This window comes from Rhagoletis zephyria, unplaced genomic scaffold, assembly GCF_001687245.7.
Source record: "Rhagoletis zephyria isolate East Lansing unplaced genomic scaffold, Rhagoletis_zephyria_1.1 Rzeph_scaffold_00215, whole genome shotgun sequence".
In the NCBI taxonomy this organism is placed as follows: domain Eukaryota; kingdom Metazoa; phylum Arthropoda; class Insecta; order Diptera; family Tephritidae; genus Rhagoletis; species Rhagoletis zephyria.
This window is the reverse complement of record NW_016157299.1, coordinates 353,516-366,469: the sequence shown is the minus strand read 5'-3', so window position 1 is coordinate 366,469 and position 12,954 is coordinate 353,516. Positions and strand designations below refer to the sequence as shown.

The window sequence follows — 12,954 nt, the reverse complement described above, 5'->3', positions numbered from 1 at the left end:
GAGTAGCGCTCTGGTGACGCCGGTATGCGGCGCTCTCGCAATTTCGGAGAGTAGCACTCTAGTCGCGTCGATGAGTGGCGCTCTGATGATGCCGCTGAGTGGCGCGCTGCTAATGTCGCTCTGCTGACGGCGGCGTCTACTCCCCCTCGCTTAGGTACGCTGTCACGGCCCTCTACTTCCGAAGAGGCGATATCCTGTACAGATATAAATCGTCGCACAAGGTATCTCCACTCGGTCGAAGTTGTCGTCGCGGCCACAGCTCCTTGCTGACTCACTGCTGATCGGCTGTGTTTTAACTTTAATAGGCTGTGTGCTTGATGTTACGTGGTCGCGCAGCTACATGTTGCTGTGTGATGTTGCGTTGTCATGGCACCGAAGGTGCTGTCGGGTGTTGCCATGACTCGTGTTGCTGTGACTTGTTGCGTAGCTGGCTGCTTGGGATTGTGTTGCTGTGCTTTATTGTGTGGCTGGTTGTTTTGATGGCGGGTATTTGTGTGGGCCAAATTCCTCACGGATATTTGGTCCTCACTGTAAAAAACCACGTTTTAGAGTCTTCAAAGAATATGGCAGCTTCAATTTAAAAGAAAACGTCAAAAGCACAGTTTACGTCAAATGGGAGCAATGGCGGTAAAGAAGAATAAGTGAAACCAAGTGGAACGACTTAAGAAATTTTAACAACAAATAACTTATAAACAATGATATAGGCCCGTAGTCATAGTCAAAATGAAGTCGACTTTAAAGTTAGTTGCAGCTTTTTGACATAATTTTCAATGGGATATCTGTCAAAAAAGCTGCAACTAACTTTAAAGTCGACTTTATTTTGACTATGACTACGGGCCATTGTTTATATTTTTTACTTACACATGTTTTAGAGGATACCTCCCTTAACATCCTGACCAAGTTTCATTTGTTTATTCCACCTGGTTTTCTTAAAACACAAGGTGCGGCTGACTACTAAAGCCCACCCAAAAACACACCTACAGCCTGCCAGAAAAAACGGTAAGAAGAAGAGTAACTTTAATTATGGAACCTTACGATGGTACAAACCACAGGTCTGTCAGAGCTTTGATAAATATTTCTTTATTGTCTTGACAGCATTGCCTAATGTAAAAGCGGGTAAATTTTATCATCGATAACTGAAATCGATTATTTCGAGCAAATCTTCGATTCTGGAAGGCAATCGGAATCCATTTTTCCATTTTCAGTTTGACGCTTTTTGTTGATTTGTTAATTATGCAAGAGCATGTTTACAAATTTTTGTATAATACCCTTTACAAACTGTAAGATTTGATCATAGGGTTCAATTACAAAATGAATCGAGTTTGGTCAGCAAAGTGGATGAGTGCTCAAAATGTACGTTTGTTGTATACCAAAGGTTTGGGAAAATGGCCTTTGAACAGCTTGGTGGAATTGAATAGAAATTATTCCCTTTTACTAAAAATTTCGATAGAAACGAATATATGCGGTAAGATACCAAACGGCTACTTGCATTTAGAAGTATAGATCTCTAAGCTATCGTGACGTATTTCCATTCATGTATCAACTTCAATATTTTTAGACCTGATGAAACAAAATATTTTTGGAAACCCATTCATCCGTTCCCATTCGACAATAAGTGAAGCGATTAGAAAAAAAAAGAAACGTGTGGTTAAACCTCGCTATTCCAAATATGTTGAGCTCCTGGAAGGTAAGCAAAATGTTTGCCCCGAAAAAAGGAAGAGGTATAAGTGCAGAATCCGTACATTTCTCTGATTAACAAAGTTTATATTCAGATCGATAGGGGTTTTAGTCCTTATCAAAACAGTATTCTTTTTTTAAGGTGGAAATATTTTATTTGTATTTATTTATTTATTAAAGCTTATACATGTTATTAATATATATACAACCTAATCATGCTGCGCTAGCATCAGAGGCTATCAGCTGTCCGTTGAATAAATATTTTGTTTTAAATTCTTCTCAGTTGGTCACATTCTTTTAAAAATTTGTATACCGTTCTTATATCCTCCTCAGTTGTATTCGAAAGAAGACAAACAGGGTCTGTATTAAAATTGTATTGCCTTTATCTTACAGTATTGGGCAAAATTCCAGTAGAAGAACAGTTGTTGAGTCACAAAATGGACAGATGTTGGTTCTATTTCTCCCAAGGAGGTGAGCATGCGTCACTCTAGTGTGTCCAAGCTTTGGTCAACCGTGAGGTCGCTGTCCAATCCGACGAAGCACGACGACAGAGTCGAAATTTCCTTCGGCGACCATGCTCCGGCGGACCCGGAGCGATGCGCGAGCTATTTTAGCCGGCAGTTCATACTGCATCCTCCGGTGGACAAAGCCAAGCGTCGAGTGACCAGAAGGCTGCACAAACTGCCAACAACCTGTGCCCCCCTTGCTTTCACTTGCGGTGAAGTTCAGGTGGCCATCGGGAAGGCGAAAGCCTCCAAAGCCATGGGTCCCGACGGAATATGCATGCTGATGCTGAAAAATTTGGGTCCTGCGGGGGTAGCGTACCTAACGGAGGTCCTCAACTTGTCAATGGCCACTCTCATCATCCCAGACATCTGGAAGGTGGGGAGAGTGGTCCCACTGCTCAAACCGGGGAAACCTGCCAACAAAGGAGATTCTTATCGTCCGATAACACTCCTTTCCCCGGTAGCGAAGACACTCGAGGCCTTGCTACTCCCGTACTTCACAAACCACTTGACCCCAGCGAAGCATCAGCATGGTTTCCGTAAAGTGCACAGTACAACAACAGCACTTAACGCCATAAACACTCAGATAACTCGTGGCCTTAACCGAAACCGTCCCTGTGAGAGAACGATTCTAGTAGCGTTGGACTTGTCAAAGGCGTTTGACACCGTCTGCCATTCCACGCTACTAGAAGATATAGAGGCCTCCTCTCTCCCACAGAGGCTCAAACGGTGGTCGGCAAATTATCTGAGTGGTCGACACTCGTCGGTAATGTTTAGAGACAAAACGAGTAAATTCAGGGAAATAAAACAGGGGGCTCCTCAGGGTGGTGTCCTTTCTCCGCTACTGTTTAACTTTTACATTTCAAAGCTCCCTCAACCACCAAGGTCCTCAAGTCGCTAGCCGGCAGTACTTGGGGCAAAGACAAAGAAACGTTGCTGGCAACATACAAGGCAATAGGCCGGCCGGTTTTAAACTACGCAGCGCCAGTGTGGTCGCCGGGGACTAGTAGGACGCAGTGGACGAAGCTACAGACTGTACAGAACACCGCACTCAGGACAGCGACAGGATGCCTCCTGATGTCGCCCGAACATCATCTCCACGGCGAGGCGCAAATGCTCCCCGTAAAGGAGCACAACATAATGCTCTGCAAGCAGTTCCTGATCGGGAGCCACAGAAGTGGCCACCCAAACAGACAGCTGCTTGCAGAGGAGCCCTCGCCTAGGCACGTCAGGAGGCATCTATATGAACTGACGAACGAAGTCCAGAGGTTCATCAAGCAACCTCTGGACCCGTCAGCTTACCGACTGGCCCTGAACGGCATTCACAGGGAGTCAGTCTCGAGTTATGTAGACTCAAGACCTGTGATTGCCGTTCTAGGTATACCGCCCCCGGACACAGACGAGACGGAGCTTCATCTGCCTCGGGAGGCGCGAACGACACTAGCACAACTTCGCTCCGGCTACTGCAGCAGGTTAAACTCCTACCTGAGTAGATTGAATGAGGATGTGCCAAATGAGTGTCCGGCATGCGGAGAGACCCCACATGACTCGAAACATCTCTTCGCATGCCCGGAAAACCCGACAACCCTAACGGCCTTGTCCGTGTGGACCAACCCTACAGAAGCTGCACGCTTCCTAGGGCTGCGTTAGTGGAACTTGACGACAACGACTAAGATACCAACCGTCCTGGGCGGGGTTGTTGTAGCCGCTACAACAACAACAACATAGTGTGTCCAATCCGAAGACGTATGTAGGGGTTTGAGTAAATTTGTAGGTATTGTTGATGGGTAATCTGGTTTGATCCTGGCTGTGTTCACTATTGAATATTGAGGATTTTTTTTTATTTTATTTTTTATTTAAGAAAGATTATATCATAATAACAATTACTATACAACCTATGAAACAGCAGCGCTAGCAGCAGAGGCTTTCGGCTGGCTGGTGAAAAAGGCTTTGTCTTAAATGCGTCGGAGAAGATCAGTATCATTGAGAAAATTGTAAATTTTGCATATCGTCACTAGACACGAATAAAGGCCCGAGCTCAAAAAATTACGGCGAAAAAAGACGCATAAAAAAAATTCAGCGTCAAAGACTCTTAACATACTTCGCCGAAGTTTTTCATAAGCTTTTTTTTCGCAAAATTTTTTTACGCGCCTTTTTTCGCCGTCAAAACACTAGCGCGCCTTTATTCGTGTGTAGTGACGATATGTTGTTAGTAGAAGGGTTCATTAGTAATCCAAATGGATCATCATTTACAAAAATGCGATGTATGTGATTTGCCAGAACAGTACAAAAAGCTACAATGTGTAGAACGCTAACGGTGGAATCACAATAAGGACACTGGTTAGGACTGGTACCATTCAGTAGATGACTGTTTGTAATAATGGTGTGGCCAATACGTAATCGTATATAGGGAGTGATGTAGTTTGCTGGGACGGACGTCGAATAAGTTGGTTTAGACCGATTAATGTTACTGCGGGAGTAATGGTGGGTATAATTCATCCAGTCAGCTGCTAACTTGGTACTTCTTTGTTGAGCTATAACCCGGTTTATGTCGCTCTTGATGAAGAGAGATGAGGTCATTGTAGGGATGTTGCACATTTCTTTGACAGTTCTGTCCGCCATCGAATTGCCTTTGATGCCCGAAACCCACATAATTCTCAGTTTGTGGGGGGAAGCGATTAGGACGTTTCTTAAAGCACAGACAATGTAATTAGTATTGCTGAAGTTTTGTATGGCTTTAAAGCAAGATAAGCTATCTGTGCAAATGACAAATTTTCCTTTACTTTGCTTAGAAAAGTTAAAAGCGTGAAGAATGGCAGTAGCTTCAGCTGTGAAAACAGAACAGAAGGGTAGCAGAAGACCGTACGATATAGGTATATTATTTTCTTTCACAGCAGCGAAAGAGGTGTTAGAAGATTTAGATCCATCAGTAAAAATGAACTGCCAGCCACTCGATTTGAACTGATTTGCAACTTCAGAGAATCGGGCTATGTACTCAGAGCTAGTTGTGCTGCATTTAGGAAGGGTAACAAGATCGCTGACGAATGATCCTTCTTTAATTGTCCATGGCGGGTGATGAGTACATTTATAAATGGTGGATTGAACCTTAGGTAACCGCTTCCGTGAGGCAGCTCTATAAAAGTTTTTCAGAAGCAGAGAGATGGAGCCAGTGACGAATTTTGGGTAGAGCTTATAGATGGAATCTACCATTATGTCGTTTAACGAAGGCAACCCAGCTTCAGTTAACATATCCTTTATTGGAGATGTAGGGAAGGCGCGAAGAGAGCGGCGAACAGCAGTATGGTACGGAGCTGCTAGCATCTTAAGATTATGTTTGCCATGATGCCCATATATTTCTAGTCCATGGCTGATAGTCGACAATATGAGAGCGGAGGTGACCTTCAACAGCAGAGCCGGGCCAGTGAGTGAGCGCTTGCACGAAAGATACTTAATAATACTTAAGCTAGATAATAGTTTATCTCTTGTATGTTTACAATGATCCTTGAATGAGTACTTAGAGTCTAATACAATGCCGAGAAACTTAAGTCTATTTGTACAAGGTATATTTACATTACTAAAAGACAGTAAAGGAATAGTACAATTTCGTTTCTTAAATACAAATATGTATCCATTTGGATTTAGAGGATGAGATTGAGGCGCCTGAAGAACGTGACAAATTGTATATGAGAGATAGAATTTCAGTAAAAGATACCATAACCGAAGATAGATTAGAAGTTTTAGAAAATAGTAGCAAATCATCAGCGTAAATAAGATGGCTGACATTAGGAAATTTGTTAATAGTTGCGTTCGATAACAAAATTAGCCAACACCAGCCAACAATCAAAATCAAGAGAGTAAGCGAAAATTCTCTCCCAAAGAGATGAAAAAGCAAAAAAGTAAACGAACAGGAAATTAGCCATTACTTGCAAAAACCGGAAGAAGAAGACACACCAGCTGACTTTGTTTATGTTTTATTTGTAAACAAACTGAAATTCATGTTGTCTCCATAGAAGGCAAAAAGAAAGTGAACGTTCAATGTTCGCCAGAAACATTTTTAGAAGTAAAAACTAGTTGGCGCTATCATAAAGTCACATAGCAGGCAGCCAAAAGGCATATAAATACCAAAACTCGGAAAATGCAATTTTGTTTGTTTACAAAAATTGCAACCATATGTTTTGTGATCATCTGTTTTCGTGTTGGATAATTTTTGCTGACTAAAATTTTGCCAATACAAAATGAACGCTTCTCTGGCATCAAAATAAACGCTTGCTCTCTCAATTTTTGTGTGTTGGATAATTTTTTGTCGTTATCGAATGCCATCCAGTAAAAATTTGGAAAACTATTACAAATTTTTTACTTGTCGGACGCACCTTATGATGACACTAATTTCATCAAATGCAATAATAAAAAGAATAACAGAAAGATGGGAACCTTCCATTATCAAGAGGAAAGGTAGAAGAGAGAATGAAGAAAAGATTTCATAAAATTGTATATACGAGGGCCAACTTTCCATTCAATAAGCTGTCTTAATACCACATGGATGCCAATACGGTCAAAGGCTTTTAAAAAATCTATCGAGAGTAACGATATGTGATCTCTGGAAGACAATGCTTCCGAAACAAAATTATCTAAATGCAAAAGAGCGTCAATAGTGCCCTGCCCCCTCTTAAATGCAACCTGGTTAGGGTGGAGAAACTTATTCTTATGAACATACCAGGTGAGCCTGGATGCAATAACCTTCTCCATCAGTTTACCAAGGCACGGCAGGAAGGAAATGGGGCGGTAACTACCTACCTCGCAGAGGGTTTACCTGGCTTCAAAATTGGTATTATCGAGCTCTTCTTCCACAAAACAGGGTAATCACCAGTGATATAGATGTTGTTATAATGTGATCCAATACGGGAAAAGAAGAAAAGAAGCGAAATGTTTTATGATGGTATAGGAGATCTTATCTATGCCAGGTGTTTTGCCTCTAACAGTGGTAAGAGCTGTGCGGAATTCAAGTACAGAAATATTAGCATCTAATAGCTTGACAGAGAAAGATACAGCGTTAGGAGGGAGATACGAGGATGAGATAATTGAACATTTAGTTGAATAAAATTCAGAAGGGAAACTAGTGTCAGAGGAGTTATTGGAATAAAAGAGAGCAAATTCTTCAGCTATATCCCGTGGATATAGAAGTTTGCCTCGAGGTGAATTAATTGATGTGATGGAGGAGGAAGATGGAAATCCAGTTAGCCTTCTTATATCCGACCAAATTTTTTTGGTGTCACAAGAAGAGTTAATGGAGGAAGTGAATTTTTGGAAGCAATTGCATTTTAATGTTTACATGTGTTTACATCAGATTTTTCACACTGCCCTTTAGAATTTGATAGAAACTTGTAGGCAGCCAGTGACACAAATCTCTATCAGTCTTGCCACTCAAATGATTTGTCAAATGATAGTCACTGTTCTTGTAGGGATGCCAGAACGTATATGTTAGAAGGAGATGAAGCATCACACGTACACAAAAGTTTCCATCAGATTTTTCACACTTCGCTTTAGAATTTGATAGAAACTTGTAGGTAGCCAGTGACAGAAATCTCTATCAGTCTTGCTACTCAAATGATTGGTCAAATGATAGTCACTGTTCTTGCAGGGAAGACATTTTGGCAGCTTTAGATGCACGTCGAAATAAAGCGTAAGATTTCTTCTATTGAATAAGATTCTTGTATTGAATAAGATTGGTTGAGATGCGATTACGTTTGAATTCATGCCATTTACGTTGTTGATCTTGTCTTAACTCTGCTAGATCACGGTTCCACCATAAGGGAGTAGGCCTAACAGTTTTCGATGACGATACAGGGATAGATTGATTCCCTGCAAGAACGATGACAGTCATTTGACCGGTCATGTGATATTCAATTGTGATAACAATTTCTGTCCATGCCTGGAAGCAAGTTTCTATCACATTATTAAGGTCAAAATGCAAAAATTGATAGAAACATTTGTGTTCGTGTGATGCTGCATCCTTTTCTAACAGACTAGTTATACAAACTTGATCAGCATATAGCCGCACTGTTTACTCGAACGGGGTTTGGCATATAGACTATAATCATCAATGATGGAAATATTTGTCAAGCATGACTAGCATACTTGATGTAAACATTAGGCCATTGTGACCGTCATACGTGATATAAAAATGATGCAATTGTGACCATCATACGTGATATAAAAATCATGCAATTGTGACCATCATAGCTGATGTAAAAATCATGCAACTGTGACTATCATACCTGGTGTATAAAACATGCCATTGTGACTATCATATGTGATGTAATAATTAATCAACAATGATTTCTCATGTTTGATATAAATATTGATAACGCGTGTTAATCACAGTTGATGCAAACATTTTCTATAAATTAATAAATATGTATACTTTGTTCAATAATAGAAAATTTTAACATATTTTCACAAGTTTTTAAATGATAAAGCGTTCAATTACGCAAAATCTCGTAATAATTTTTTGTTATTGAGCAAAGGTATTACAAGTTGTCTTTCAATTTGTTGAAAATAAGGTTTATTTAAAACACATAACGATTTATAATTAAAAAAATAAGTCAATTCATTTCATTTTTATGGTTTTTTTTAGGTTTTTTCTTTCTTTTTAATTTTCTTACTTATTTCATTTCAAATTTTATAATTATTATTATTATTATTGTCTTTTTATTATAAATTATTATATGTTTTTATTTATATTATTTTATTTTACATTATTTTGCTGTATTTTATTTTTGTTGCGTAGATAAGTGCGCTGCTTAATTCTATGATGACTCAGCAAAATAGATTTTTTAACGGTGAGCTCGAAACTCCTCGATCCTTGTTTTTTAAATACGTCTAAATTAAATAAGAACAAGTTATTAATAATTTTAACAGTACAAAGTTAACTGTAATGTATACTTCGCAAAATGGTATCGATGAGTGCCAACTTGCAAAGGGACTTTTTCTCCCACCTTCCGTCCCAGTTAAACCCCTTTGATTTTTTTACCATTGCTTGGGCATACTCCGGGCATTGCAGTTTCTCCTCCACTTTAGCGACTGCCGTCTGAGACTGCAGCGGCAACGTGCTCGCGATGTCGTCCAGCTCTTTGTCCTGGGTCTCACCAGTCATGCGGAACACCGATTCCGTCACCTTTTTGAGCATGACCTTGCACTCGCTTATTGCCTTATTTTGTGCAAGCATTTCACTCTTTTCAACAATCTGAAAATAACAGCCCATGATTTAAGTTCGTCACACTTTTTCTTTGCGTCAATATTTTCTGCAGGGAAACTTAAAGCTAAAGAAGTGGACGCTTCGGGCTCCGCATCCAAACTATCGGTGGCCAAACAATTACTGATCTGACTTTCATTATCTACTTCAGGTGGTGAAGCTACAGGATCGGGTTCACTTGTGGATATAAGGGGAATACTTTTCACAAAAGCCCTCGAATTTTCTTCACTTTCACTACCCGCACATTCCACTTCTAGCAATCTTTTATAATTTTTAACATTGGACTCAAATGTCCTTTTTTCTTTATAAAGACAATTTTGAAAATGTCTTCTTTTCATTTTTTCACTTATTTTTATCACGCTTCTCTTATTTGTTTTAAATAACAATTTAATATTCGCTCAAATTTCACGTCTGCACGCTGCCACAATTCCTTTTAATTTAAGCGTCAGCGCGCTTTTCTTCGAACTCCTAAACTGTCATAAAAAATGCAACTCTGTCGAATATATTAGTTGTTTCACTCTCGCATCCACATTTGCAATATCGTAAAAATAAGAGCTTTATGGTCTTTTTTTAACCAACGCAAAAATATTAGCAATATTTTCAAATGTGTTAGTAACAAAAATACCTATGTATTAGTTTCCATCATACAATTCTTGTAGGGTTAGAGGAAGAGGGAGTAAGATTATTAAAGTCGGTTAAAGAGAAAAATTCATTAGGAGGTGAATAAGCACAAATAATTGAAATTTTGTTTGCTAACTGGAGCTCTACAGCAACATGATATAGAGGAAATAGGGTAATAGGTAGAACGAGGCAGATTTTTTAATTAGGATTGCAATGCCTTGTTTACTATTGGTAATTTAGGGCAGGTTGTAGAAGTATCCAATATAAGCTTTAGGAGTAGGGGCTATGATATTATGTGCAAGGTGGGTTTCATTTAACAAAACGACTGAGGGGTTAATAGTTTTAATTAAGTACTCTAGTTCAATATAGTTATTTAAATAACCATTCATATTCCACTGCAAGAGAGAAATCATGAAGGCAAGAAATAAAAGAAAGAATTACTTAGATGAAGAGGGGGGAGAGGATAACTCAAGAGTATTAGGTGGGGTGAGAGGAATTTGTTGGGAAAAGGAAAGGGGAGAAACGAGCATTGGGGAGGGGAAAGGGTGTTGGGTGAAGAGTTATCAAAGTTGGTAACGGGGGAGAAGTTAGGGGAAGGAGAGGAGTCTCCAAAAGAAGGAGAAGAATTAAATGCGATGGAAGATTCATATTTTGGTTTAATGTTGCTTTCAGTTTTTGTTGATGATTCTATGATTTGGTTGGATGTTTTTGTTATGTTTGCATAGAAATTAGCTTTGGGAGTAAACGGGATTTGCCTATTATATTTTTTAATGGCTTCACGCATTGAACACTTATTTATAGTTTTAACTTTGAGGATCTCTCTCATCTGTTGGAATTTAGGACATTGGTTCGATGAGGAAGGGTGGTTGCTCATAAGACTCTAGTGCAATCTGATGGAGTATGGGGGGGAAGTGTACACGTGGCACAGACTGGGGTATTATGGCAATGCTTAGCAGTGTGACCAATAGATTGACATACCTTACAACGCTTAGGGTTAGGGTAGTATGGACGAACGTCAAGAATCCTCCAGGCGACCTCAATTTTATCCGGGAGAGTATATTTATCGAAGGCTAACAAGATGGCGCCAGAAGGCTTACGAGTGCTATCAATAATTTTTGAAAATTTATAAGCAGCTGTTACTCCTTGTTCCTTGAGGCCTTCAACTATTTCGTCTTCGGATACGTGGATTAAGAAGGGCGCATAAATTGTGCCTATTACCGAATTGAGGTTATTGTGTAACTTTATAGAAATATTTCCAACACCGGGTACTGTCTTAGCATTCAGGAACTTATCATCAGCTTTCTTATTCTTAGCAAGCAGCAATAAGCTGCCATCACGAAGCTCAGAGATGACGTTGCCCTCACTGCTTATGGCTTGAATTCTTTTATGGATCGCAAAGCACGAAAAAGTTGTAATCGGTTTTCTATCATCAGATGATTTTATAATTAGGAATTTCGGGTCATCCTTTTTCATGATTGGGAGTCCAGGGAAAGGGTCCAACGGCGTTAAATCAGGTTTTTTTTCGTTTTGGTTTCGGGGACGGAGATAACAGGGCATACCTGTTCTCCCCAAGGTAGGTGGCCCCCAGGGCCATTTGGAACACACAAATATGTATTTACGTACTTGGTTTTAATCTTTATTTTTAAACAAAAAAATATATAAAGTCAGTTGAATAAGGAAAATAACTGTAACCGTAACCGTAATATAAGTGTTTTACACAAAGTGTATAACGTTTATAAGCAAAATCAAAAAATGCAACCGTTCACTGAGAGAGCTAGTAGGTCACTTATATATATTAGTCTGTTCCTTTGAACTTCGGACTAAAACCTGTGGAACTGTCAAACTACAATTTTACTCTCTCAAATGAGAGTAAAAGGAGAACAGATGCAGAAGTGCATAGGAACGCAAAAAGCACTATTTCCTGTAAAAACGTCAGTCGGTTTGTTTACATGTCATTTGTACAACACTGATTTAGCTGAAATATCACTAAATAATTATTAAAATCTATACATATTCAAACATTTCGTTGTTTACTTCCATTTTTTTTACAAATATAAGGTATTTTGCTTTCACCGCTGTTTGTTTTTGCTTGCACATGCAAATCAGCTGATCGTTTGACACTTTTCATGAACTTACAGGAAAAAAAACTCCGGACTAAATCCTGTAACTTCTGACTAAGAACAGTTGCTCAGTTACTCTCTCAAATGTGTTCCCACTTACAGGTTTTATGTCAATAGGAATGACTTCCTGTAAGTTCTGACTAAATCCTGTAAACCGGACTGCTATTGGAACAGATTATATATTGATGATTATAATCACTCGAATCGAAATTTTCTCCGTTTGGCAACTTTGGTATTCTGCGTTCCGTTTCCTTTCGATCAATCTTCGAAATTTACGATTATACCTATTCTACATTGAGGATGGTTCCGTGCGCAGAAGTGGAAAACTTTTGACTGCCATTCACCTGGGAGTGGCCAGAAGCGATTTTTGTGCATCGCAGCTCACAACCTCCGGATATTTATATCCACGTATCCTCTGGGTAGCAACCAAACACCCGTTTGGGAGCGAGCTAAAGTGAGAAGGCGTAAAACTTCGCGTGCGCTGGGTTTGGGTCCCGCCACGTTAAAACCCCGCCCAATGAAAAGAAGCAAACAGCCTCGGATGAGACCCCCTTTTTCTGATGACGACCACGGCAAACGTATAAAGGACTATGATTTAAGGGTATGCACCTGGAATATCCGGGGACCCTTAATGGGGAAGGTGCCTCTGCCCGGCTGGTTGATGTCCTCGGGAAGACAAAGGCTGACATCACCGCCATCCAAGAAATGCGATGGACGGGGCAAGGTAAAGTAAGCGTGAAGCCTTGCGACGTCTACTACAGTTGCCACGTAAAGGAGC

The 12,954-nt window shown here is 39.9% G+C and overlaps 1 protein-coding gene across 1 annotated transcript in view; it reads left to right on the top strand.

The window, feature by feature from the left end:
* The first annotated feature begins 1,138 nt into the window (after positions 1–1,138).
* PolrMT (mitochondrial RNA polymerase) overlaps positions 1,139–12,954 on the top strand; it is a 363,978-nt gene continuing 352,162 nt past the window's right edge. Inside the window, exons 1-2 of the mRNA XM_017609322.1 lie at positions 1,139–1,465; positions 1,559–1,687. Of these exons, the coding sequence (XP_017464811.1) occupies positions 1,312–1,465; positions 1,559–1,687 (283 nt within the window). The 5' untranslated portion in view covers positions 1,139–1,311. The remainder of the gene's footprint in view (positions 1,466–1,558; positions 1,688–12,954) is intronic.